The sequence below is a fragment of the Scyliorhinus canicula genome, chromosome 7 (genome assembly GCF_902713615.1).
Source record: "Scyliorhinus canicula chromosome 7, sScyCan1.1, whole genome shotgun sequence".
Taxonomy (NCBI): domain Eukaryota; kingdom Metazoa; phylum Chordata; class Chondrichthyes; order Carcharhiniformes; family Scyliorhinidae; genus Scyliorhinus; species Scyliorhinus canicula.
The window spans coordinates 120,118,354-120,146,142 of record NC_052152.1 but is presented as its reverse complement, the minus strand read 5'-3'; the positions used below and the strand labels follow the sequence as shown (position 1 = coordinate 120,146,142).

At 47.1% G+C, this 27,789-nt stretch overlaps 2 protein-coding genes and 1 long non-coding RNA gene across 4 annotated transcripts in view; 1 reads left to right on the top strand and 2 right to left on the bottom strand.

Moving 5' to 3' along the window:
• Window positions 1–22,762, bottom strand: part of zgc:112982 (uncharacterized protein LOC503771 homolog) — a 50,540-nt gene extending 27,778 nt beyond the window's left edge. The window contains exons 1-2 of one of the 2 annotated variants that reach the window (XM_038802800.1): window positions 22,559–22,762; window positions 17,239–17,314 (exon numbers count right to left, since the gene is read on the bottom strand). In XM_038802800.1, coding sequence (XP_038658728.1) covers window positions 17,239–17,279 — 41 coding nt within the window. In that variant the 5' untranslated portion in view covers window positions 17,280–17,314; window positions 22,559–22,762. Of the gene's footprint in view, window positions 1–17,238; window positions 17,315–22,466 lie in introns of both variants that reach the window. The other variant, XM_038802799.1, reaches the window with a different exon arrangement.
• Window positions 9,590–10,491, bottom strand: LOC119969325 (ATP synthase F(0) complex subunit C3, mitochondrial-like). Its single transcript, XM_038802816.1, is given in 3 exon segments — window positions 9,590–10,180; window positions 10,182–10,278; window positions 10,281–10,491. Coding segments are annotated over 3 exon segments (417 nt in total). The 5' UTR covers window positions 10,393–10,491; the 3' UTR covers window positions 9,590–9,972.
• The window catches only part of LOC119969326, a 29,429-nt gene continuing 24,037 nt past the window's right edge, over window positions 22,398–27,789 (top strand). Inside the window, exon 1 of the long non-coding RNA XR_005461332.1 lies at window positions 22,398–22,444. This is a non-coding gene — a long non-coding RNA (uncharacterized LOC119969326). The remainder of the gene's footprint in view (window positions 22,445–27,789) is intronic.

The following is a 27,789-nucleotide window of genomic DNA, read 5'->3' as shown; positions in this document are numbered from 1 at the left end:
CTGGAATTGCCTCCAGAATCTCTATGCCTCTCTCTCCTGTTTTAATGCACACTTTAAAGCCTCTCTCTGACAAGCTTTAGATCATCTGGCCTAACATTTCTGGTTGTGTCAAATATGGTTTGATAATACCCCTATCAAGTGCCTTGGAACATTTTACTAGTTCAAAGACACTATATAAACACTATACAAACACAAGTTGTAACTGTTGTAAATGTTCACCATAAATTTAATTTAATTTAGACACATTAACATGTAATTTAAAATTCTAATTTCAGGTGGCTATTCTCCACTCACAATGCACAAGTGTGGTATCATTTGACTGGAAGATATCACAGATAGAATCACTGGAAAAATGTTCAAACATATTCCAATAATTAAATGGTGAAGTGCAAATTTACAAAATAAAGCTGTGCCAAACTGGTGACCTTTAGGAAGTCAATTGGCAGGCATTGCTAAGAAGAAATTGATAAGTCAAGAACAAACCAGATATCAAACTGTAAGACTTATGTTTTTATTTGCTACCACTCGTACAGATCAGATCCAAAAACATCTTGGCACCACTTTTGGAAAAAGCAGTGTTAAAATAATTTTCCATTGATTTTTTAAACAATTTCAACATTGAAGAGCCATGAAGGAATGGCGTGCAGGGAAACAAGAATACACATTTCTCCATCTGCAACAATTTTCCAAGTTTGTGGAGTGATAGTCTTAATGGAACATTGAGGTTGAAATTCATTGAAGACTTTATTTCAGCAATACAACGAGGCAGAAACAGCATCTTCATCAGGCCCATGACAGCTTTTTGCCTTGTCACAATGATTTTTGCTGAGATTCCACAGATTCTGACCATGACATACAAATAGCCATTATTTAAAGTTGCCCTATATTAATGTGCCCAGAAAGTACACAACTATAGGAAAGCTTCACAGCTAAACCACATCCTGTTCTTTTTAAACACATTTTCAGAACACGTGGAGTCACTGGCAAGGCCAGCATTTATTGTCTGTCTCCAGTTGTCCTCAAGGTAGTAGTGAAGGCACCTCCAGTGCTGCAATATGGGAGTTGAAGGATTTTGGTTCAGTGATGAAGAAATGGTATACACATCCAAGTATGGCTAGTATGTGATTTGGTGAAGATACTCCTGATGTCCTTTGTCCTTCTATGTAACCAAGGGCACAATTTGAGAGGTCCCACAAATAAACATGCAATGTTACTGTACATCTTGTATCATATACACTGTACATTGGTGGTAGATGGGTAGGGTGTTTTAGCTTATGGATGAGGTACTAAGGGGACTGTTATGTCTTGGATGGTGGCGAGTATTTTGTTGCAGCTGCACACATCCAGGCAAGTGGAGAGTATTCATTTCGGGCCCTGTCAAGTGCCTTGAACTTGATGGAGAGGCTTTGGAAAGACAGGAGACAAGTCACTTGAGTGTAGAATATCCAACTTCTTACCTGTTCTAGTAGCCGTTCTGTTTACGTGGCCACACCGCTCAATTTCTGATAAAGTCGATCCTCGAAAGTTGATGGCGAGGGATTTGGTGATAGCAATATGACTAAGACATAGGTTCTTTAGGCTCTCTACTAGAGATGGTCAGTGCTCATACATCAGCCTAAACCATAATGCTGCCTTGGTTTTGACATCTATGACTCCATTACCTGCAGAATTGTCTGCAATCAGCTTCCAGCCTCACTGACTTTGTGATGAACAGAAGGTATAATGAAGTGTTCAAGACTGTTGCTCAAGATGCTGTCCAGAGGAATTCCTGCAGCGATTCCAATATGCTCGATGACCAATTTTCAACAACCAGAATCATCCTTATTTACCCGATATCCACACACAAACCGTTCTAGTGATCAACAGTGGCAATTCTGCCATGGTTTCCTCTCGCTCAGTCACCTTTTAATGACATACGACTGGATGCCAGCCAGGACAATCTCTTCTGATTGATTCAGCTCCCTTACTGTGTTAATTGAATTATAAGAAATAGGAACATGCGGAAACCATTCAGCCTATCGAGTCTGCTCTGCAATCCAATAAGATCAAGGCTGATCTGATTGTGGGCTCATCTCCACATTTCTGCCGGTACTCCCCATAACCCTCGATTCCATTGTAGATCAAAAAACTGCAAAAGTCAGCCTGGAATATATTTGCTGGGAAAGAGAATTCCAAACATTCAGCAAAGCAATTCCTTCTCATTTCTACCTTATTTTAAAACAATGGTCCCTAGTTCTCGAGGCCCCATGAGGGAAAACATCCACTCAGCATCTACCCTGTCAAGCCCCCTTAGAATATGTTTCAACAAGATCACCTCCCTAAACTCTTGAGTACAGGTATAATCTGCTCAATCTTTCCTCATTAGACAAGCTCTTCATCCCAGGACAGCCTAGTTGAACCATCACTCAACTGCTTCCAATGCAAGCTTATCCCCCCCCCCCTTTAAGAACAAAACTCGACACACTCATCTCACAAATGCCATATAGTTGTAGCAGCTATTTTTATGCTCCATCCCCATTGCAAATAAATCCATTTGCCTTCCTAATTAATTGCTGTACCTGCACAGTAACTTTGTTACTCATACAAGGATCCGGATTCCTTTGCACTATTCTGCAGTCCATCTTCATTTAAATAAATTTCTTTTTTTTTTAAATTAATTTCCTGAATATGGGCTTTGCTGGCTAGGCCAGCAATTATTGCCCAAACCTTGTTGCTCTTGAAAATATGGTGAGCTGCCTTCTTGAACCGTTGCAGTCACGGAGCTGTAGGTACACCCATAGATGCTGTTAGGGATTTCCAGGAATTGACCCAGCGACAGTGAAGGAATGCCGATATATTTCCAAGTCTGGATGGTGAGTGGTTTGGAGGAAAACCTCCGTGGTGCTGTTAGCATGCGTCTGCTGCTCTTGTCCTTCTAGATGGTCGTGGTCATAGGTTTGGAAGGTGCTGGCAAAGGAACCGTACTGAGTTGCTGTAGCGCATCTTTCAGATGGTGCAAATGGCTGACACTGTGCAGACATTTGTATATGGGCGGCATGGTAACAGAGTGGTTAGCACCGTTGCTTCACAGCGCCAGGGACCTGGGATTGATTCCCGGCTTGGGTCATTGTCTGTGCGGAGTCTGCATGTTTTCCCAGTGTGCATGGGCTTTCTCTTGGTGCTCCGGTTTCCTCCTACAAGTCTCAAAAGATGTGCTGTTGATGATTTGGGCATTCCGAATTCTTTCTCAGTATACCCAAACAGGTGCCCGAGTGTGGCGACTAGAGGATTTTCACAGTAACTTCATTGCAGTGTTAATGTAAGCCTAATTGTGACACTAAGGATTATAATGTCTGTGAAATGGGTGTCAATCAAGCAGCTTTGTCCTAGGAAACAAAATTCTGCATTTCCATTCTTCCTGCCAAATTGACCTAATTTTTCCACATTATATTCATCAACCAAATTTTTGTCTATTGACAACCTATTCTTGGTACCCTCCTAACAACTTGTTTTCCTGTCTGCCTTTGGATCCTTAGCAAATCTGACTACAATACAGTCAACCCCATGAACAGTTGAGGGTCCAGCACTGGTCCCTGTGGCAATTCACTAGTGAGTTTGTCAACCTGAAAATGATGGCTCATTTATCGCGACTCTGTTTTCTGTTAACTGCTACTAATCAGGCTCCAGCTACCTTAGTTCCTGATCCTTCACAACACTGCAGACTTTAGGGACTATATTCCCCCCCCCCCCCCCCCAACCCACCACCAATTTGCATCAATTCATTGGTTGCCAATTTTCTTACCCGAATAAAAAAAGTTTGTAACAAATTTATTTGGTGACTTTGCTCAAAAACCTAAGTGGTGGTGCTGCTTTTTGTGATTCTGTGCAATCCAATTTAAAATAATTGTGCACAGTTCTATTACATTAATTAAATGCCAACTTAACTTAATCTTATTTATGCTCATGTAAATTTGCCTCTTCTGTTAATTTTTATTTATTTAATTCCCATCGCTCTTTGTAGGTCCACTTTTAATTCCTGAAACAGTGCTGATTAATGTATTTATTAGCAGCTAATTTCCACCGACCACTTTATTTATTACATCTAACCAATTTATTGTTCAAAGCTGATCTGGTTTGTTTCTTTCAATGTTTTAAACACTGAATTTATGGATTTGGATTTATGTTCATTTCCAATAGTATCAGGCAAAACCATCTTAAATTGCTAAAATCAATAGGTGACATTGACTCAAGTCCTTCAATTCTGTACCTCAGTTTACACTTCTTTCAATCCAGTTTGTTAAAACCAATTCACTCAGTTTACAGAATTGTGTATATAATCCATTATGAAGGTCAATCTAACTAGTTTCACATAATAATAGACAGTTTTAATAGACACACTACTACAAATTATGAATCTTCATAATAAACACAGACGTTCCAGTGCTTGTTGTATGAATCAGTGGCTGTAATAGTACACTGAACATTAATTACATATGAAACATTTGTATCGCTCTAGCATGAAGCACCCTGACTCACCACAACCTACACTAGAGATCTACCACATTGGGTAAAAATTCTAGTCAATGCATGAGCATGATGCAACCCCAAGTATTACTGATGAATTACGCATGCTATCATATTCCTGAACATGGAGGTTAAGTTCCATAGTGCTATATCTAACTCCGTCTTGAAAACATACAGGGCAGGAGTTGCGGGCTTTCCCGCAACATTTTTCAGCAGTGGGAGGCAGTTCACCATTGGCCAGATTTACTGGTCCCGCCGCTGTCAATGGGGTTGCCCATTGAATCCACCCCATGCCACCGGGAAACCCGCTGCAAGGATGCGCCGTCAGCTGGACCAGAAAGTCTCATCGGCACAAACAGCCGGAAGATCTTGATCACAATGTTTTGGTCTCAACTGCTTTCCGCGGTAGAGAATTCCACAGGCTCACCACTCCCTGGCCGAAGAAATTCATCTTCATCCAAGTCCGAAATGGTCTACCTTGTATCCTCAGACGGTGATCCCTGGTTTTGGACTCCCCACCATCGGGAACTCTTTTCTACATCTACCATGTCTAGTCCTGTTAGAAATGTATAGGTTTCGGAGATCCCTACCTCATTCTTCTGAACTCCAGTGAATACAATCCTAACCCACTCAATCTATCCTCATCAGTCTTGCCATACCAGGAATCAGTCTGGTAAGCCTTCGCTGCACTTCCTCCATAACAAGAACATCCTTCCTCAGATAAGGAGAGCAAAACTGCAGACAATATTCCAGGTGCGGTCTCATCAAGGCCATGTATAATTGCAGCAAGACATCCCAGCTCCTGTACTCGAATCCTCTCACTATGAAGGCCAACATACCATTTGCCTTCTTTACTACCTGCTGCACCTGCATGCTTACGTTCAGCGACCCGTGTACGAGATCAGCCATTCAAATAATAATCTGCCTTCCTGTTTTTGCTACCAAAGTGGATAACCTCATTTATCCACATTATACAGCATCTGCCATTCATTTGCCCAATAACTCATCTTGACCAAATCACACTGAAGGATCTCTCTATCATCCTCACAGCTCACCCTCCCACCCAGCTTTGTGTCGTCTGCAAATTTGGAGCGATTACATTTTGACGTTCCCTCATCTAAATTATTAATACATATTTTGAATAGCTGGGGTCCCAGCACAGATCCTTACAGTAACCCGGTAGTTTCTGCCTGCCATTTGGAAAATAATCCGTTTATTCCCACTGTTTCCTGTCTGCCGACCAATTTTCTATCCATCGAAATACACTACCACATATCCCATGCGCTTTCATTTTAGATCTCCAATGGAGAGAATGAGGATTATTTTCAGCATGGGCAGGAGTAAGCACCAACTTTCTTTTTCATATTGTCATAGAACATAGAAAAATACAGCACACAACAGGCCCTTCGGCCCATGATGTTGTGCCGAACTTTTGTCCCAGATTAAGAACAAATTAATCTACACCCCATCGTTCTACCGTAATCCATGTACCTATCCAATAGCCGCTTGAAGGTCCCTAATGTTTCCGACTCAACTACGTCCACAGGCAGTACATTCCATGCCCCCACTACTCTCTGGGTAAAGAACCTACCTCTGACATCCCCCCTATATCTTCCACCATTCACCTTAAATTTATGTCCCCTTGTAATGGTTTGTTCCACCCGGGGAAAAAGTCTCTGACTGTCTACTCTATCTATTCCCCTGATCATCTTATAAACCTCTATCAAGTCGCCCCTCATCCTTCTCCGTTCTAATGAGAAAAGGCCAAGCACCCTCAACCTTTCCTCGCAAGGCCTACTCTCCAATCCAGGCAACATCCTGGTAAATCTCCTTTGCACCTTTTCCAAAGCTTCCACATCCTTCCTGAAATGAGGCGACCAGAACTGCACACAGTACTCCAAATGTGGCCGTACCAAGGTTTTGTACAGCTGCATCATCACCTCACGGCTCTTAAATTCAATCCCTCTGCTAATGGACGCTAGCACACCATAGGCCTTCTTCACAGCTCTATCCACTCGAGTGGCAACTTTCAAAGATCTATGAACATAGACCCCAAGATCTCTCTGCTCCTCCACATTGCCAAGAACCCTACCGTTAACCCTGTATTCTGCATTCATATTTGTCCTTCCAAAATGGACAACCTCACACTTTTCAGGGTTAAACTCCATCTGCCACTTCTCAGCCCAGCTCTGCATACTATCTATGTCTCTTTGCAGCTGACAAAAGCCCTCCTCACTATCCACAAGTCCACCAATCTCGTATCATCTGCAAATTTACTGACCCACCCTTCAACTCCCTCATCCAAGTCATTAATGAAAATCACAAACAGCAGAGGACCCAGAACTGATCCCTGCCGTACACCACTGGTAACTGGGCTCCAGGCTGAATATTTTCCATCCACCACCACTCTCTGACTTCTATCGGTTAGCCAGTTCGTTATCCAACTGGCCACATTTCCCAGTATCCCATGCCTCCTTACTTTCTGCATAAGCCTACCATGGGGAGCCTTATCAAATGCCTTACTAAAATCCATGTACACTACATCCACTGCTTTACCTTCATCCACATGCTTGGTCACCTCCTCAAAGAAGTCAATAAGACTTGTAAGGCAAGACCTACCCCTCACAAATCCGTGCTGACTATCCCTAATCAAGCAGTGTCTTTCCAGATGCTAGAAATCCTATCCCTCAGTACCCTTTCCATTACTTTGCCTACCACCGCTAAGACTAACTGGCCTGTAATTCCCAGGATTATCCCTATTCCCTTTTTTGAACAGGGGCACGACATTCGCCACTCTCCAATCCCCTGTTGACAGTGAGGACGAAATGATCATTGCCAACGGCTCTGCAATTTCATCTCTTGCTTCCCATAGAATCCTTGGATATATCCTGTCAGGCCCGGGGGACTTGCCTATCCTCAAGTTTTTCAAAATGCCCAACACATCTTCCTTCCTAACAAGTATCTCCTCGAGCTTACTAGTCTGTTTCACATTGTCCTCTCCCAACAGTATGGCCCCTCTCATTCGTAAATACTGAAGAAAAGTACTCGTTCAAGACCTCTCCTATCTCTTCAGACTCAATACACAATCTCCCGCTACTGTGCTTGATCGGACCCACCCTCGCTCTAGTCATTCTCATATTTCTCACATATGTGGAAAAGGCCTTGGGGTTTTCCTTGATTCTACCCGCCAAAGTTTTTCATGCCCTCTCTTAGCTCTCCTAATCCCCTTCTTCAGTTCCCTCCTGGCTATCCTGTATCCCTCAGCCTTACATAAGTATCCTTCTTCCTCTTAAGAAGACATTCAACCTCTCTTGTCAACCATGGTTACCTAGGGCAGCACGATGGCCTAGTGGTTAGCACAACCGCCTCACAGCGCCGAGGTCCCAGGTTCGATCGCGGCTCTGGGTCACTGTCCGTGTGGAGTTTGCACATTCTCCCCGTGTCTGCGTGGGTTTCGCCCCCACAACCCAAAAATGTGCAGAGTAGGTGGATTGGCCACGCTAAATTTCCCCTTAATTGGAAAAAATAATTGGGTAATCTAAATTTATATTAAAAAAAACCATGGTTACCTCACTCGACCATCTCTTCCCTGCCTGACAGGGACATACATATCAAGGACACTTCGTATCTGTTCCTTGAACAAGTTCCACACTTCAATTGTGTCCTTCCCTGACAGCCTATGTTCCCAACTTATGAATTCAGTTCTTGGCTGACAGCATCGTATGTACCCTTCCCCCCCAATTGTAAACCTTGTCCTGTTGCACGCACCTATCCCTCTCCATTACTAATGTGAAAGTCACAGAATTGTGGTCACCATCTCCAAAATGCTCCCCCACTAATAAATCTATCACTTGCCCTGGTTCATTACCAAGTACCAAATCCAATATGGCCTCCCCTCTGGTTGGACAATCTACATACTGTGTTAAAAAAGCTTCCTGGACATACTGCACAAACACCACCCCATCCAAACTATTTGATCTAAAGAGTTTCCACTCAATATTTGGGAAGTTGAAGTCACCCATGACTTATGCACCTTTCCAAAATCGGTTTCCCAATCTGTTCCTCCACATTGGGGGGCGACCTATAGAAAACTCCCAACAAGGTGACTGCTCCTTTCCTATTCCTGAATTCAACCCATACTACCTCAGTAGGCAGATCCTCCTCGAACTGCCTTTCTGCAGTTTTTATACTATCTCTAATTAATAATGCAACCACCCCACCTCTTTTACCACCCTCCCTAATCTTATTGAAACATCTATAACCAGGAACCTCCAACAACCATTCCTGACCCTCTTCTATCCAAGTTTCCATGATGGCCACCACAACATAGCCCCAAGTACCGATCCATGCCTTAGGTTCACCCACCTTATTCCTGATGTTTCTTGCGTTGAAGTATACACACTTCGACCCATCTCCGTGCCTGCAAGTACTCTCCTTTGTCAGTATTACCTTCCCCACTGCCTCACTGCACGCTTTGATGTCCTGAACATCGGCTACCATAGTTGCTGGACGACAAATCCGGTTCCTATTTCCCTGCCAAATTAGTTTAAACCCTCCCGAAGAGTACTAGAAAACTTCCCTCCCAGGATATTGGTGCCCCTCTGGTTCGGATGCAACCCATCCTGCTTGTACAGGTCCCACCTTCCCCAGAATGCGCTCCAATTATCCAAATACCTGAAGCCCTCCCTCCTACACCATTCCTGCAGCCAAGTGTTCAACTGCACTCTCTCCCTATTCCTAGCCTCGCTATCACGTGACACCGGCAACAAACCGGAGATGACAACTCTGTCTGTCCTGGCTTTTAACTTCCAGCCTAACTCCCTAAACTGGTTTATTACCTCCACACCCCTTTTGCTACCTACGTCGTTGGTACCAATGTGCACCACTTCTGGCTGCTCACCCTTCCCTTAAGGATCCCAAAGACACGATCCGAGACATCCCTGGCCCTGGCACCCGGGAGGCAACATACCTTCCGGGAGTCTCGCTCGTGACCACAGAATCTCCTATCTATTCCCCTAACCATCGAGTCTCCTATCACTATTGCTTTTCTATTCCCCCCCTTCCCTTGAGCCCCAGAGCTAGACTCAGTGCCAGAGACCTGGCCGCTCGGGCCTTCCCCGGTAGATCATCCCACCCGCAACAGCACTCAGAACGGTATACTTGTTTTGAAGGGGAGACAATAAATAGAAGCAGAGTGTGAGGAAATGTATTCGAGGTGGCTGTATTCTTGTACAGATTATTATTCGATAATCTGGGCATAAAGAGAGTCAGGTAAGTCTTTTTTTTAAAAACTTGTTTAACCATTTTATTCAGACAGTGACCCCTGCAGGACTAAATCAAAGAGTTCTTACACAATTGGATTGAAAAAAATAATCCTATTTGGATACTTAGTGGTGACAGAGAGGCCAAAGCCACACACTTCAATAATTTACTCTTCCCCAGCCATTTTATGGATTCTCCCACAAGAATTTACATGGCAAACAGGATCAGGAAGGCAACCATCAGACAGAAGAGACCCATAGCCTCAGAAAGGGCAAATCGCAGGATTGCATACGAGAAAAGCTGCTGTTTCAGGGAAGGGTTCCTGGCGTAGATAATAATCAAGCTGCCGAATACAGTCCCAATACCAGCACCAGAGCCAGCCACTCCTACAGTAGCAGTGCCAGCACCGATGAACAGCAGCAGTGTCGATGTCCCTGGAGGTGACACTGGTCTGGAGGTCCTGCCGCACAGTCTGCACCAGTACATTTCTGGTGCAGAGAGGAGCTGTGCTTGTTCGTTTTGGATCTCTGGTCTGAAGACTGAGGCTGACATTGGCCAAAGGAATGTCTTTGAAGTGCTGCGAACCACGGCAAGACAGGAGACAAACTTAGCACAAGCATACATCATGATTATACCTTCTCCTTTAAGTCACCTCGACAGATAAGTCATTAAAGGGGGCTGGTTTAGCACAGTGGACTAAATAGCTGGCTTGTAATGCAGAAAATGGCTAGCAGCGCAGGTTCAATTCCCATCCCAGCCTCCCCGAACAGGCGCCAAAATGTGGCGACTAGGGGCTTTTCACAGTAACTTCATTGAAGCTTATTTGTGACAATGAGAGATTATTATGAAGGCACAAGTTGAGATGGACCATGAGAAAAAGGTCGAAATTAGAAGTTTGCGAGAGGGGTGGAGTTTTAAGACTAGGGAGGTTATGCTGCAATTGTATACGGTGTTAGTGGGGCCACACCTGGAGTATTGTGTGAAGTTTTCCAAAATCAAGGCAACAGCAGGAAACAACATCAATCTATCTATAAAAACAACAGCTGAGGAAGGGGTCAAGTAGGACTGGAAAAACATTTCACATATCTCACAGGTGCGGCATGGGTGGCACAGTAGCTATCATTGCTGCCTCACAGCTCCAGGGCCCTGGGTTCAATTCTGGCCACGCGCAAACTGTCTGTGTGGAGTTTGCACTTTCTCCCGTGTCTGCGTGGGTTTCCTACAGTATCCTCCCACAGTCCAAAGATGTGGTTAGGTGGATTGGCCATGCCAAATTGCCCCTTATTGTCCAAAAGGTTAGGTGGGGTCACTGGGTTACAGGGAGAGGTGGAGGCATGTCCTTATGTAGGGTGCTCTTTCCAAGGGCTGGTACAGACTCAGTGGACCGAATGTCTTCTTTCTGCACTGTAAATTCTAGGCAGGCATTGCTGGGTCCACAGCAACATCTTTCAATTGGAGGAACTGAAAAGATTGAATGAAGTTGTTTGTTCATGTTCATCCAGATGAAGTAGACTGGTGGTAAATAGGGGCCAAAGAAGAAATAAAACCCATAGACCATCCTTATATGAGATGGGGGTGTGGAGAGATTGGGGGGGGGGGGGGGGGGATGCTTATTTTTGTCTAGATGTCCCTTAAATGCCACTATCGTACCTGCTCCCACCACCTCCCCAGGCAGCATGTTCCATATATTTGCCACCCTCGTGTAAAAAAAAACTTGCCTCGCACATCTGTTCTAAACTTTTCCCAGCACTTTATATGGCCCCTAGTATTCGACTCTCCTACCCTAGGAACGAGCATCTGACTATCCACTCTGCCCATGCCATTCAATCTTGTAGACCTCTATCAGGTCGCCTCTCAACCACCATCGTTCCAGTGAAAACAGACCAAGTTTATCTAACCTCTCCTCACAGCTAATGCCCTTCATACCAGGCAACATCCTAGTAAACCACTTCTGTACCCTCTCCAAAGCATCCACATCCTTTGCTTAGGACAGATCATTCAGGGTCAGGTTGGAGGGCATTATCATGAGGAGGGTATCATGGACACACAGCCAGAGGCAGGCCTCAGAAAAGGGATGAGGTCAATGGGAACTAAAGGACAAGATAATCTGGAGAGGCGTTGATACAGAGTTGTTGGGAACTTGAGATTCTTAACACCTAAAAGTAAGAGAAAAATGATTTGTTCAGATGTCAGATGAGATGAAGGAAGGAGTGTAACTGTAGAACAGGACAGATGTGAAGAGAGATTGAGTATGTTCATCTGGCAGTGCATGGCACAGAGTATGGATCTCCGGATACGGCAGTAATCACGGTTCAAGGAACATTGAATGTCTGAGATATATTTTTTAATTATGGGCAGAATTATTATGGAAAATTGCTTAATTTATGGTTTCATATACCTACGCACGGACTAACATAACCTCCAAAAGTCTCTGATCATCCACACTTTTTAGTGTCTTTCTAATGGAGCCACACTTCCATTTTTCATTCCAAACTGCATGCTTCAGTCACCCGTCTATCCGTTCCATTAGCTTATTCCCATTACAAACCTTCCTTGCTGCTTGCCTTGCCCTCTACCCTTTGGATCAGCAACAACATTTGAGACAGGGCATGGAAACACCGAATTCAAATCATCCACACTCGTCGAGAAGTACTTGCAGCCCAAGGTCTGGATATCCCACATCTTCTGTTACCTCAAGATTTCCTTTCTTGACAATTACCCACCTTACTTTTGACACTGTGAAATTTCCCCATATATTTGGACTTTTGCATCCAAGCTATGAAACACCTTACGGAATGTCATCCAAAGATCCATATAGACCACATCAACTTCAATCTCTTTATCTGGCTAACTAGCTGCTTTTCCAAAATGTCTTCAACCAGGAATTGCCTTTAAGATATATGGGCTGGCTATCCTTGAATAATCTGCACATTACTAAATGTTCAGTAATCTGATTTTAAATGATGAATCCTAAGACTTTGTTTAGTCAATGCTATCACTGCCCTTTTAGCCAGCAATAAGATTTTTATCCTCTATTTGCAAGAACATTATGAACAAATGAAGAGAAGATAACGGTCAGTCCCAAACTCCAGAAGAGATAGCCACTAACTTCTTTTTAACTGATTTAACATGTTGACATGGTAGTTAATGATGAATTACTTACAGCTAGCTGCATCATTATTTTTATGATTTTAATCATTTATCAAGTTAATGCTGAATACATGCATACGAGCATACAAATTAGGAGTAGACCATTCGCCCCTCGAGCCTGCTCCACCATTCAATAAGATCATGGATGATCTGCCAATCTATTGTACATAAGCCAGTTAACAAAGACAAGACTACAAACCCAAACTTTAACTGGGGTTCTACTGATGTGATGAAAAGCTGTTCCCTCTCCATCAGCTGATGGGAGTTGTAACAAGTGATCTCAATCCATGTTTTGAGTGGGTCATAAACTGCCCAGAATTGAGGAAACTTAGGTTTTTATAAGAGCTAGGGATGCTTAGTGTTGCCACCAAGCACAAAATAATTCCTGTTCATAGAAATGATCAAATCTATACTAATAATGTGGTATGATGATACAAAGGGGGATACAAGCACTCTGCAAACGGATATACACAGGTTGAGTGGGCAAAGATTTAGCAGATGGAAAACAATGTGGGATTGCCCTCTGACAAGTAGAAAAGCAGATTATTTAAATGAGGGGTGATTGCAGCATACGGCAGTAAGGGGAGTCTGAGTGTCCTTGAACATGAAAAGTTAGCATACAGCAAGTAATTACAAAGGAAAATAGAATGTTGCAAGAGGCGGGGGGGGGGGGGGGGGGGGAGAGAGAATAAAAAGTAGGGACATTTTGCTACAACTGCGCAGGACTTTGGTGAAACCAACCAGAGTACGGTGTACAGTTTTGCTCTTATTTAACAGCACGGTAGCACAGTGGTTAGCATTGTTGCTGCACAGAGCCAGGATCCCAGGTTTGGGTCACTGGCTGTGCGGAATCTGCACGCTCTCCCCGTGTCAACGTGGGTTACCTCCGGGTGCTCCGGTTTACTCCCACAAGTCCCGAAAGAGGTGCTGTTATACCATTTGGATATTCTGAATTTTCCCTCAGTGTACGCGAACAGGCCTGTGGTGACTAGGGGATTTTCACAGTAACTTCATTGCAGTGTTAATGTAAGCCTACTTGTGACAAAAACAAAAATTGGAAGCAGATGAGGAGTTTCACTTAGTTGAACGGTTCTTATGGGGACAGTTTGAGCTGATTAGGCCTATACTCATTGAAGAATAAGAGGTGATTTGATTGAAATACAGAAGATTCTGAGGGAGCTTGAAGGGTAGGTGCTGAGAGGATGTTGCCCCTTAAGGTGGAGGGGGGGGGGAATCTAGAACTAGGGTGAACAGTTTAAGAATAAGGGATTTCCCATTTAAGACAGAGGAGCAGGAATTAATTCACTCAGTCATTCCATTTTTGGAATTCTCTTCCCCAGAGAGCAGTGGAGGCCGGGTCACCAAATATATTCAAGGTGGATTTAAACAGACTTTTTACTTACTAGGGAATCAATGGTTATGGGGGACAGGCAGGAAGATGGAGTTAAGACCACAATCAGATCAGTCAATTATCTTATTAAATTATGGAAGTCTTGACGGGCTGAATAGCCTAGTCCTGCTCCTGTTTCTTGTGATCTTGTATCCTTCGCCCTGGCAAGTTGGACGTCAATACTTTAGTTTTACCAAGTCAAATCTGTTGTCTGAACATGACTTCCGAGAGGGATTCATAGATCAGGGCTTTCCAATTTGTGGGTCCTGACCCCTAGCAGGGTGGCAAGAGGAACCCCATTTGTAAGTTCACCTTTCTTCAGAGTCTGGAAGTATTCCACACAAATGACAATTATTCAGAGATCCAAAATGACACATTGTGATGTTAAGGAACAACCTCTGGATCTAGCAAAGACCCTTCAGTCAATTAGAAGAAACACAAGGTACTGTTTTAAAATTTTTAATTTCTGATAAAAAGGAAACATGTGGCGAGATCACTCAGACATGAAATCAGTTTGCACATGTGCTCACAATACCTAGTTGTACCTATGCCAGTCTACGCCTCAAGACCTCCACTCCCACCGTCCCCAGGTTGCAACATTGCTGCTCAAAAGTTGGACAAGCAATTTGCTCAATTTAAATTATGACTGCAGTCATAGCCTGGTAGTTGAAATTTAATACAAAGAAATTCATTTTGGTAGAAAGAATGAGAGACCAGACAATACAAAATAGAGACAATAAAATAATTCTAAAAGTGGAGGAGCAAAGGGACCCGAGTGTATGTGCATAAATCATTGAAGTTGGTAGGACAGACAGGTTGATACAATATACGGTATCCTAGGCTTTATTAATAGAGGCACAAGGAAGTTAACAGTGTATAAATCACTGGTTCAGCCTCAGCTGGAGCATCACACCCAGTTCTGGTAACCACACTTTAAGGTGCAAAGACATTGGAGAGTGCAGAAAAGATTCTCAAAAATGGTTCCAGGGATGAGAAACGTGTTACACAGAAAGATTGGAGAAGTGGGGACTGTTCTCCTTGGAGAAGGGGAGACGGAGAGGAGGCTTGATTGAAGTATTCAAAATCATGAGAGGCCTGGACAGAGTAGACAAGCAGTAACGGTTTCCATTGGTGGAAGGATCAAGAACCAGAGAACACAGATTTAAGGTAATTGGCAAAAGAAGCAATGGGAACACGAGGAGCAACTTATCACACAGCGAGTGCTTAGAATCTGCATTGCCCGATTGTGTGGTAGAGGAAGAATCAAGAGGCATTCAAATGAGAATTGGATTATCTGAAAAGGAAGAACGTGCAGGCTTACGGGGAAAAGTCAGGGGAGAGGCACTAAGTGAATTGTTTCTTCAGAGGGCCAGCACTGACAAAACAGGCCAAATGATATCCTTCTGTGCTGAAACCGTGTGATTGTTATCTTCAGCCTCTACCATAAACTTCATTCTCTTCAGTTTCCAAACACTTTCTAAGACACTGCCTCAAGGTGAACTAGACAGACAGCCCATGACCTCATTGGCTGATTCAACCTGAAGCTAAACTTTGAACTGCACCACAACATCAGCTTATTTATACCTTTGTAATTTTAACCACCTGTCCTTCCAATTGCTTTTGTCAGATTTCTCCATTCCAATACTCTGGTGGATGGCCTTTGATCCCTATACTCTTTAGTTAATCCAAAGCAGTGCCAGATCTATCTTATCCCACATCAAATCCCAGTGGTCCAACATTCCTCTCCCTGTTGACCTACATTTGGTGCCTTAAATTTAATATTTTTAGCCTCGTCTTTTAAACTTTCCCCAAAGCCTTCCATGAACCCTCTGCTCCTCTGACCCTGGTTATTTTTGCACTATATTTCCCTCACCACACTATTGACTGAACACTCCAATTCCAACCTTCCTTGCTTCTGTTAAGACCAGCTTTAAGACCCACCTCTTCAACTAGACTTTCGAACACAATATCCTTCCTTAGATCAGCAATCATTTTGTTTTGATTCTGCCTCTGGGAAGCATGCTGCTATAATGAAGAAACTAAGTTTCCCTTTAACTATTTTGAAAAACTGTTAAGACTATACAATGCAGGGGAAAGTGACTGAGAATTACAAGACAAGTTTCTATACAAGTAATTAATTTAAATCCAACATGTGCAATATCACAATTTTCTATTCATGTATATCAAAAGGACAATGCACGCAAAATGTCATAGGATAAGCATTAAAAATAAAATGGAGATCACCTGTAGCAAAACAATATGTATGGTGGTCATGGTCATATTTAGCTATCAGGTTAGCTGTATAAATGACTTTTGGGGTGAACAGTATTACACAGATGCACGTCAAATGTCCAATCTACATTCAAAGTGGTGCCTCAGGCTGGTTTATTCATGAGTTACCTCAGCTACTCTGGGTTGCAAGCAAGCTATATTGGAATTAAGTACAAATACTGAAGAGCTAAATTTCTTCACAAACCATCTCTCAATGAGTATAGTATCCTTTATACAACCTCAAAATACCTTATCCACAATTTCAGTCGTCCACCAAACCACCCAATTGTTACAGGCATGTGAAAATGCCACTTTTCATACCACACCCACAATGCCTCACAAAGTAAAACTGAAAATGTAATCTCTTCCAAAAATAATTCAATCTCATTTGGAAGTAGCTTCACATCAGCTACTAGCTCCAACATGATCTGTAACACAAGAACAAAATCTTCTTCACACATGTCTGATGTCAAACATTCATAGACATTATGTCACAGGATTGCCTTTGATTTACATAGCAATTCACCAACAAATTTTCCTGGATCCAATTCATTAGAACTGCTGTGTCAAAGGTTTTCCAAAGCTCAATTCTGCTTAACCAGCTTTATAAGTCATCTTATGCGATTAGATGGACATCCTTTGCAAAGTGCGGATTTGCTTACCTATGCTTCCAGCGTGGGGATCTCGATCTTGATCGAACCATTATGCCAGGCAATCAGCAACCCTGAAGAGCTGTGGCTGTGATAAAAATACACGTATACACATCAGAACTTCAACATTTTACGACACTGGGAACATTCCACAACCCCAACGCAAAGATCCTGCCACTAGCACAGGAATGCAGTGCAAGTTCAGAAAATGAGCAGCAGCTGAAGTGCCGGTAGCAGCAGTCACTGGGCCTTTAAAGTTAAGAACAGTGTGAGAAACAGGAGCCAAGAAGGTGCATCATAGAATCCCTACAATGCAGGAGGCTATTTGGCCCATCGAGTCTTTCCCGACCCTCTGAAGCAGCTTTCTACAGAAGGCCACTCCCCTGCCCTACCCCCGTACCCCACCTAACTTGCACACCTTTGGGAACCAAGGGGCAATTTAGCAAGGCCAATCTACCTAAGCTGCATAACTTCGACTGCGGGAACAAACCAGAGAACCCAGAGGAAACCACCGCACACGAGAAATACAAACTCCACATGTAGTTACCCGGGTCCCTGGCGCTGCGAGACATCAGTGCTAACCACTGTGCCACCAGAGCCAAGGCAAAACAGAAGGGCAGCCTCAGTTTTTTATTGGAGGGGGGCGGGGGGGAAAGAGAGAAGGGGCAGAAGAGACAGTCCCAGGTTGTTTTTGGACAGGGGACAAGCACGATTTGGGTGGGGTGGGGATCCGTAGTTGCCCATCAGAAAGTGCTGGGAAGCTACATTCTTGAACCGCTGCAGTCCGAGGTGCAGTTATGGAGGAAGTTCCAGGGTTTTGACCCAGTGACGGCGAAGGAACAGCAATATATATATATATATATATATATATATACACACACACACACACACGTCAGGGTGGTGAGTGACTTGGAGGTGAACCTCCAGACGGTGGGGTTTCCAAGTATATGCTGCTCTTGTCCTTCTAGATGGTAGTGATTGTGAGTTTGGAAGGTGCTGTCTAAGGAACCTTGGCAGGTTCCTGTAGTGCACCTTGTAGATAGTACACACGGCTGCCACTGTTCATTGATGTTGGAGGATTGAATATTTGTGGAAAGGGGAGCAATCAAACGTGCTTCTTTGTCCTAGATGGTGTTGAGCTTCTTGAGTGCTGCTGGAGCTGCACACATCCAGGCAAGTGGAGAGTATTCCACTACACTCCTAACTTATGCCTGGTGGTGGACAGACTTTGGGGGGGGGGGGGGTTTAAGAGGCGAGGCACTCACTACAGGATTTCTACCCTTAGAGATGCTCTGGTAGCCACAGAATTAATATAGCCAGTCTAGTTTCTGATCAACGTTAACCCCCCGACTGTGGATTGCAGGGAACTGTGATAGGGTGACATTGCGAATGTCACAGGGTGATGGTTAGATCCTCTCTTGTAGGAGGTGGCCATTGCCTGGCGAGAATGTAACTTATCACTGCTTGTTAGCCCAAGCCAGGACATGCACTACTTTGTTATCTGAGGGGTCACAAACGGTGCTGACTATAATGCAGTCATATTTGAACATCCCCACTTCTGGCCTGAAGGTGGAAGGAAGGTCATTGATGAAGCAGCTGAAGATGGTTGGACTTTGGACACTACCCTGAGGAACTCCTGCAGTGATGTCCTAGAACTGAGGTTGTTGACCTCCAATAACCACAACCATCTTCCTTTGTGCTAGATATGACTCCAAACAGCAGAATTTTCCCCGCTTTCCATTGACTCCAGTTTTGCTTGGGCCCCTTGATGCCTTCCTCAGTCAAATGCTGCCTTGATGTAAAGGGCAGTCACCCTCACCCCTGGCATTCAGTTCTTATGTCCATGTTTGATCCAAGGCTGTAACGAGGTGAGGAGCTGAATGACCCCATTAGAACCCAAACTGAGCATCCGTATGCAGTCTTTTGTTGAGAAAGTGACGCCTGATAGCACTGTTGATGACTCCTTCCATTACTTTGCTGATGATGGAGATTAGACTGATGGGGCGGTAATTGGCTGTGTTGGACAATTTTCCACATAACGTTGTAGCTGCACTGGAACAGCTTGACTAGGGCTGCAGCAAATTCTGGAGTACAAGTCTTCAGAACTATTGCCGGAATATTGTCAGGGCCCATATCCTTTGGAGTATCGAGTGCCTTCAGCCATTTCTGCAATTCTGGCTGAAGATTGTTGCGAATGCATCAGCCTCGTCTTTTGCAGATTGTCCGGTGCTCCTCCATCTTCAAATATGGAGATATTTGTGGAACTTCCTCCTCTCGTGAATTGTTTTAATTGTCCACCACCATTCACAGCTACATACGGCAGGACTGCAGAGCTTAGATCTGATGCTATTGCTGTGGAATTGCTTAGCTCTATTACTTGCCGCTTATGCTGTTTGTCCACAGGTAGTCCTGTGTTGTAGTTTCACCAGATTGACAGCTCCTTTTTAGGTAAGCCTGACTGTGCGCTTGGCATGCCCTTCTGAACAGAGTAGATCCCCTGGCTGGGTGGTAATGGTAGAGTGTGGGGGGGGGGGTTATGCTGTACTACGAGGTTGCAGATCATGGTCGAGTACAATCCTGCTGCTGCTAATGGCCCACAGTATCTAATGGATGTCCAGCTTTTGAGTTGATGGATCTGTTTGAAGTCTATTGCGTGCTACACACAATGGAGGGTATCCTCAATGTGAAGACAGGACTTTGTCTTTGCAAGGACTGTGCAGTCGTCACTTCTACCCATACTGCCAAGGACAGATACGTCTGCAGCAGGCAGGTTGGCGAGGATGAGGTCAAGTAAGTTTTTCCCTCTTGTTGGTTCCCTCACCACCTGCTGCAGTCTCAGTATAGCAGCTATGTCCTTCAGGACCTGGTCAGCTCAGTCTGTGGTAGTACTACTGAAACACCCAGGGATTGAAATTGAAATCCCCCACCCAGTGTATATTCTGTGCCCTTCTCCGTTGCTTCTGTTTGGATGAAGCAATTTTCAAAATGAGTGCTTCCGATATATCTTCCTTTTTCCTAATTATGGTTGACAGTACCCTTGATTGGGTTTGACCCATTTTCCAGTCTTCCGTTCTCTTCTCCACACCAGCCCCCCCCCCCCCCCCCCCCTACACACACCTGCCAGTTTCCAAATCAGCCGATCATAAGAACGAGGAGCACGAGTTGGCCATCTGGCCCTTCAATGAGATCATGGCTGTGTTCTCAGCTCCACTTTCCCACCAAAATCACCATAACCCTTTATTCTTCAAAAAACTATCTATCTTTATCTTGAAAGCATTCAATGAAGGAGCCTCAACTGCTTCACTGGGCAGGGAATTCCATAGATTCACAACCCTGTGGGTGAAGAACTTCCCCCTGAATTCAGTCCTAAATCTACTTCCCCTTATTTTGAGGCTATGCTTTCTGCTTTCGCCCGCCAGAGGAAACAACCTTCCTGCATTTATCCCATCTATTCCCTTCATAATTTTATATGTTTCAATAAGATCCCCCCTCATCCTTCAGGTTAAACATGGGCAAGGAAACCAGCTGATTTACCACATACTGACCACCATCAGCTGATGAATCAGTACTCTGTGTTGAACACCACTTGGGGGGGGGGGGGGGGGGGGGGGAGGAGCCGTGGGGGGGCGGCCCGTGGGGAGGGAGGGGGGGGGGGGGGGGCGGCCCGTGGGGAGGGAGGGGGGGAGGGCGGCCCGTGGGGAGGGAGGGGGGGGGGCGGCCCGTGGGGAGGGAGGGGGGGGGGGCGGCCCGTGGGGGGGGGGGGGGGGGGGCGGCCCGTGGGGAGGGAGGGGGGGGGGGGGGGCGGCCCGTGGGGAGGGAGGGGGGGGCGGCCCGTGGGGAGGGAGACCCGTGTGGAGGGGGGGGGCGGCGGCCCGTGGGGAGGGGGGGGCGGCGGCCCGTGGGGAGGGGGGGGCGGCGGCCCGTGGGGAGGGGGGGGCGGCAGCCCGTGGGGAGGGGGGGGGGGCGGCGGCCCGTGGGGAGGGGGGCAGGCGGTCCGTGGGGAGGCGGTCCGTGGGGATGGGGGGGGGGCCGGTCCGTGGGATGGGGGGGCCGGTCCGTGGGGATGGGGGGGGGGCGGTCCGTGGGGCTTGGGGGGGGCGGTCCGTGGGGATGGGGGGGGGGGCGGGTCCGTGGGGATGGGGCGGTCCGTGGGATTGGGGGGCGGTCCGTGGGGATTGGGGGGGGGGGGTCGTGGGGATAGGGGGGGGTTCCCGTGGGGATTGGGGGGGGGCGGTCCGTGGGATTGGGGGGGGGGCATTGGGGGTGCCGTGGGATCCCTGGGGATGGGGGGGTGGCGGTCCGTGGGGATCGGGGGGGGGGGGGGGGGGGGCGGTCCGTGGGGATGGGGGGGGGGGGGGGGGGGGGGGGCGGTCCCGTGGGGGATGGGGGGGGGGTGCCGGTCCAGTGGGGATGGGGGGGGGGGCGGTCCGTGGGGAGCGGACCGTGGGGATGGGGGGGGCGGTCCGTGGGGATGGGGGGGGCGGTCCGTGGGGATGGGGGGGGGAGCGGTCCGTGGGGATGGGGGGGGGGGGGTCCGTGGGGATGGGGGGGGCGGTCCGTGGGGATGGGGGGGGCGGTCCGTGGGGATGGGGGGGGCGGTCCGTGGGGATGGGGGGGGCGGTCCGTGGGGATGGGGGGGGCGGTCCGTGGGGATGGGGGGGCGGTCCGTGGGGGTGGGGGGGGGGCGGTCCGTGGGGATGGGGGGGGGCGGTCCGTGGGGATGGGGGGGGCGGTCCGTGGGGATGGGGGGGGGCGGTCCGTGGGGATGGGGGGGTGGCGGTCCGTGGGGATGGGGGGGGGCGGTCCGTGGGGATGGGGGGGGGGCGGTCCGTGGGGGGGCGGTCCGTGGGGATGGGGGGGGGGCGGTCCGTGGGGATGGGGGGTGGCGGTCCGTGGGGATGGGGATGGGGGGGGGCGGTCCGTGGGGATGGGGGGGGGCGGTCCGTGGGGATGGGGGGGGGCGGTCCGTGGGGATGGGGGGGCGGTCCGTGGGGATGGGGGGGGCGGTCCGTGGGGATGGGGGGGGCGGTCCGTGGGGATGGGGGGGGCGGTCCGTGGGGATGGGGGGGGCGGTCCGTGGGGATGGGGGGGGCGGTCCGTGGGGATGGGGGGGGCGGCCCGTGGGGAGGGGGGGGGGCCCGTGGGGAGGGGGGCGCTCGTGCGCGCGGCGAGGCAGGGCCCTGGAGCGGTTGCGCAGTGAACAAAGTGTCGACCGTTGGTGAGTGAGATATTTAACCTACCGTTGAAGTGGTTTAAAATAAGATGCGGCCTCCCCTCCGGGAGTGTGCTCGTCTCTGTTCACTCGATTATAATCGACAAATCTGAAACTTACTCAGAGCTAGGAGATGCTGTCTGATTCACAGCGGCTCCGGAAACGCTCTGACTCAGGAAAGGTGCTCCTTTTCACAGCTGCTTTCCTCTCCTCTCGGGCCTCAGCCGCTCAGATTCTGCGCCGCGTCGTCCACTCGACTGCTCAGGATCTGCCTCCCGAACAAAGTGCTGACCTCTGACCTTCGTGTGTGACAACTTCCGTTCTTTCGACATTCCCCGGACCACGTGTCCTGCGCCGGCTCCTGACTGGCCGCGGACTGAGAAATAGGCAGGCACGGGCAGTGTTACTACAGTACTGTACTCAGGACTCAGCCGGCTAGACACATGCGCGGTGTTGCTCATGGCTCAGAGCCGGCTAGGCACATGCGCAGTATTGCTCAGGGCTCAGAGCCGGCTAGGCACATGCGCAGTGTTGCTCAGGGCTCAGAACCGGCTAGGCACATGCGCAGTATTGCTCAGGGCTCAGAGCCGGCTAGGCACATGCACAGTGTTGCTCAGGGCTCAGAGCCGGAAGACATGAGCGCAGTGTTGCATTCAGAATCCCACAATTGTTGCAGCCTATTCGGCCCATCATGTCATATGTCTCTCCGAATGAACATTGCACCTCGTTCCATTCGACTGCCTTCTCCCCATAGTGCTGCAAATTGATTCTTCACAAATAATCCACGAATTCCCTCTTTGAATGCTTCGATTGAACCTGCCTCCAGCACATTTTCAACCAGCGCATTTCGAGAGATTAACTGCTTGCTGTTGAAAATATTTTTCTCTCTTGCCAATTACTTTAACTCTGTGCCTTTTCATTCACGAGGGGGACCAATTTCTCCCTATCTACTCTGTCCTGACCCCTCATGATTCTGAATACCTCACAGAGCCAGAGATTTACACAGAAAGAGGTCCATAGTCGTGTATGCTTTGATATTTCAAGTGCTCATCTAAATCCTTCTTATGTCTTGTGAGGGTTCCTGGCTGGAAGTGAGTTCCAGATTCCCAGAACCGTCTGGGTGAAAACATTTTTCCTTTAATGGGCAGCACGGTAGCATGGTGGTTAGCATAAATGCTTCACAGCTCTAGGGTCCCAGGTTCGATTCCAGGCTGGGTCACTGTGCGGAGTCTGCACGTCCTCCCCGTGTGTGCTCCGGTTTCCTCCCACAGTCCAAAGATGTGCGGGTTAGGTGGATTGGCCATGCTAAATTGCCCGTAGTGTCCTAAGTAGTAAGGTTAAGGGGGGGGTGGGTGTGTTGGGTTACGGGTATAGGGTGGATACGTGGGTTTGAGTAGGGTGATCATGGCTCGGCACAACATCGAGGGCCGAAGGGCCTGTTCTGTGCTGTACTGTTCTATGTTCTATGTTCTAAATCCCCGCTAAATCACCTGCCCCTTTCCTTAAATCTACGCCCATGGTTATTAACCCCTCAGGCGAATGCATGTCACTCAATTTTGTACACTTCAAGCATAGATACATAGAAGATAGGAGGAGTCCTTTTGGCCCTTCAAGCCTGCTCCACCATTCATCACGATCATGGCTGATCATCCAACTCAATAGCCTAATCCTGCTTTCTCCCCATAGCCTTTGATCCCATTCTTTCCAAGTGCTATATCCAGCTGCCTCTTGAATATATTCAAAGTTTTAGCATCGAATACTTCCTGTGACAGTGAATTCCACAGGGTCACCACTCTTTGGGTGAAGAAATGTCTCCTTATCTCTGTCCGAAATGGTTTACCCTGAATCCTCAGACTGTGACCCCTGGTTCTGGTCACACCCATCATTGGTAACATCTTCCCTGGATCTACCCTGTCTCGTCCCTGTTAGAATTTTATAAGTCTCTATGAGATCCCCCCTCATTCTTCTGAACTCCAGCGAGAACAATCCCAACCTAGTCAATCTCTCCGCATATGACAGTCTCGCCATCCCTGGGATCAGTCTGGTAAACCTTCGCTGCACTCCCTCGAGAGCAAGAACATCCTTCCTCAGAGAAGGAGACCAAAACTGTACACAATACTCCAGGTGTGGTCTCACCAAGGCCCTGTACAATTGCAGTAACACATCCCTGCTTCTATACTCGAAACCTCTCGCAATGAAGGTCAACATACCATTAGCCTTCTTTACCGCCTTCTGCATCTGCATGCTTACCTTCAGTGAATGGTGCGCAAGGACACCCAGGTCCCGCTGCACACTCCCCTCTCCCAATTTACAACCATTCTGGTAGTAATCTGCCTTTCTGTTTTTGCTTCCAAAGTGAATAACCTCACACTTATCCAAATTATACTACATCTGCCATTGATTTGCCCACTCACCCAACCTGTCCAGATCATGCTGTAGGATCCCTGCATCCTCATCACAATTCTCCCTCCCACCTAACTTGGTATCATCTGCAAACTTTGAGATGTCACATTTTGTTCCCTCATCCAAATCATTAATATATATTGTGAATAGCTGGGTTCACAGCACCAATCCCTGTGGTACCCCACTGGTTAATGCCTGCCAATTTGAAAAGGACCCATTAATCCCTACTCTTTGTTTTCTCTCTGACAAACAGTTTTCTATCCACCTCAATACATTTCCCCCAATCCCATGTGCTTTAAGTTTGCACAATAATCTCTTATGCGAGACTTTGTCAAAAGCCTTCTGAAAGTCCAAACATACCACATCGACTGGCTCTCCCTTGTCAACTGAACTGGTTACATCTTCAAAGAATTCCAACAGATTTGTCAAGCATGATTTTACCTTCATAAATCCATGCTGACTCTGACTGATCCTGCCACTGCCTTCTAAATGTTCCGTTATAAAGTCCTTGATAATGGATTCAAACATTTTCCCCACTAACGATGTGAGGCTTACTGGTCTATAATTCCCTGCTTTCTCTCTACCTCCCTTTTTGAATATCAGAGTCCTCCTCAGCCTTCTCTGCTCCAGGGAAAACAGTCCAAGCCTAACCAGCTTCTCTTCACAGCTGAAACACTTCAGCTAAGGGAACATCTGGTGAATCTCCTCTGCATCCTCTTTATTTCAATCACATCCTTCCTATTGTGTGGCAACCAGAGCTGCACACTGTATTCCAGTTTTGGCCTAATGAGCATTTTACACAGCTCCATCGTAACCTCCCTTCTCATATACTCTATGCTTTGGCTAATAAAGACAAGTTTCCCTTCATAACCACCTTGTCTACCTGGCCTGCTGCCTTCAGGGACGTAGGGACATGCAGCCTAATAGGTCAGACGCCCCAAGGTCCCTCTGTTCCTCTGTACTTCCTAGCATTCTACCGTTCATTGTGCATTCCCTTGCCTTGTTAGTCCTCTCAAAATGCATTACCTCACACTTTTCAGAGTTAAATTCCATTTGCCACTGTTCTGCCCATCCGACCAGTCACAGAATGATAGAATCATAGAATTTACAATACAGAAGGAGGCGATTCGGCCCATCAAGTCTGCACCGGCCCTTGAATAGAGCACCCTACCCAAGCCCACACCTCCACCCTATCCCCGTAACCCAGTAAACCCACACACCCTTTTTCTTTGGACACTAAGGGCAATTTAGCATGGCCAATCCACCTAACCATCTTTGGACTGTGGGAGGAAACCAGAGCACCCGGAGGAAACCCACGCAGACACAGGGAGAACGTGTAGACACTGCACAGATTGCGACCCAAGGCGGGAACCGAACCTGTGACCCTGGAGCTGTGAAGCAACTATGCTAACCACTGTACTACCGTGCTTCCCTTGTGCAACCGTGCTGCCCTTCTATATTGTCCTGTAATCTAAGGCTTTCCTCCTCGCTATTTACTACACCACCAATTCTGTGTCATTTAAAACTTATAAATTATATCTCCTGCTTCCATGTCTAGATTATTAATGTATAGTGCAAACAGCAAGAGACTCAACACCAATCCCTGCAGTACACCACTGGACACTAGCTTCCAGTCACAATAATACCTTTAGACCATTACCCTCTGCCTCCTGCCACTAAGCCAATTTTCCAAATTGCCACGGATCCCATGGGCTTCATTGCCATCCGGCAGCGGAGGTCCCCGCTGGAGGTCCCTCTACGGAGGTGTCCTTTCCACAAAACTTGGGGACCTGGGTGGAGGGTGTTGCACGCAGTGCCGTGCAACCGGCGTTTGTGTCACTTCACGGCCTCACCAGTGACCTGTCACTTTTGCAGCCTGTTGGAGTCCGTGGAGCATGTTTATGCTGTGTGTCCTAGGTTGCCTTTTTGGTTTCTTGACAACGTTGTTGAGGTTTTGTTTGCACTTCAGCCCCACGCTCCTGATCTACGGGCATCCGGTGCGGAGAGGGGTGGAGAAAGCGGAGGACCTCCTTGTGAACCTGCACCTGGGCCTGGCCAAACTTGCCATTAACAGGTCCAGGCAGCGGGCGACCAAGGGGGTCATCCGACCTGACTGTATGTCTGTCTCCCTCTTCTGCAGCTACATTCGTGGCTGGGTGTCCCTGTTAAGAGAGCATGCGCAGTCCATGAGCACACTCGAGATCTTCTGTGCTCAGCGGGCACCGCAGAGGTTGGATTGCATTATTGACCCTGAATTTTCACATTTTGGTTTGATAGGTTTTAAGTTTCCGTTTCTTCTTTGTTCCTTTTGGGCTGTGCTCCGATTGTTCTTTGGGAGCGGCCCTTTTTAATTTGTCCATCAGTTAATTTTTGTTCTTCTATTCAGTTGTTGGGCCTTATAAAATCCCATGGGCTCTTTTAAAAATATATTTTTATTACAAAAAAATATTTTTATATATTAGAAAGTAACAGCACAATAGTTATCAAATACATACAGATACAGTCCAAAAATAACACATTTCAACCACTATCAATCCTGACCCTTACCCCATAATTCTAAAAGATAGATATAGGGTGGAATTAAGGGGGTGGGAGTTAAGTGGGGAAGATGACGGACGGTAGAGGGGATTGGAGGCATAAGCCTCCAGTAAGGCTGGTAACATGGAACGTCCGGGGACTTAATGGGGCAGTTAAAAGGTCGCGGGTGTTCACGCACCTCAGGAGCTTGAAAGCAGGAGTGGTCTTTCTGCAGGAGACGCACCTCTGTGTGAAGGACCAGATTAGATGATGGAAGGGGTGGGTCGGGTAGGTTTTTTCACTTGGGGTTTGATTCGAAATCGAGGGTTGTGGCTATTTTATTGAGCCACAAATTGGGATTTGTGAGTGCGAAGGAGGTGAGGGATCCGGGTGGGAGATATGTGATTGTGAGTGGGGTATTGGAAGGGGCA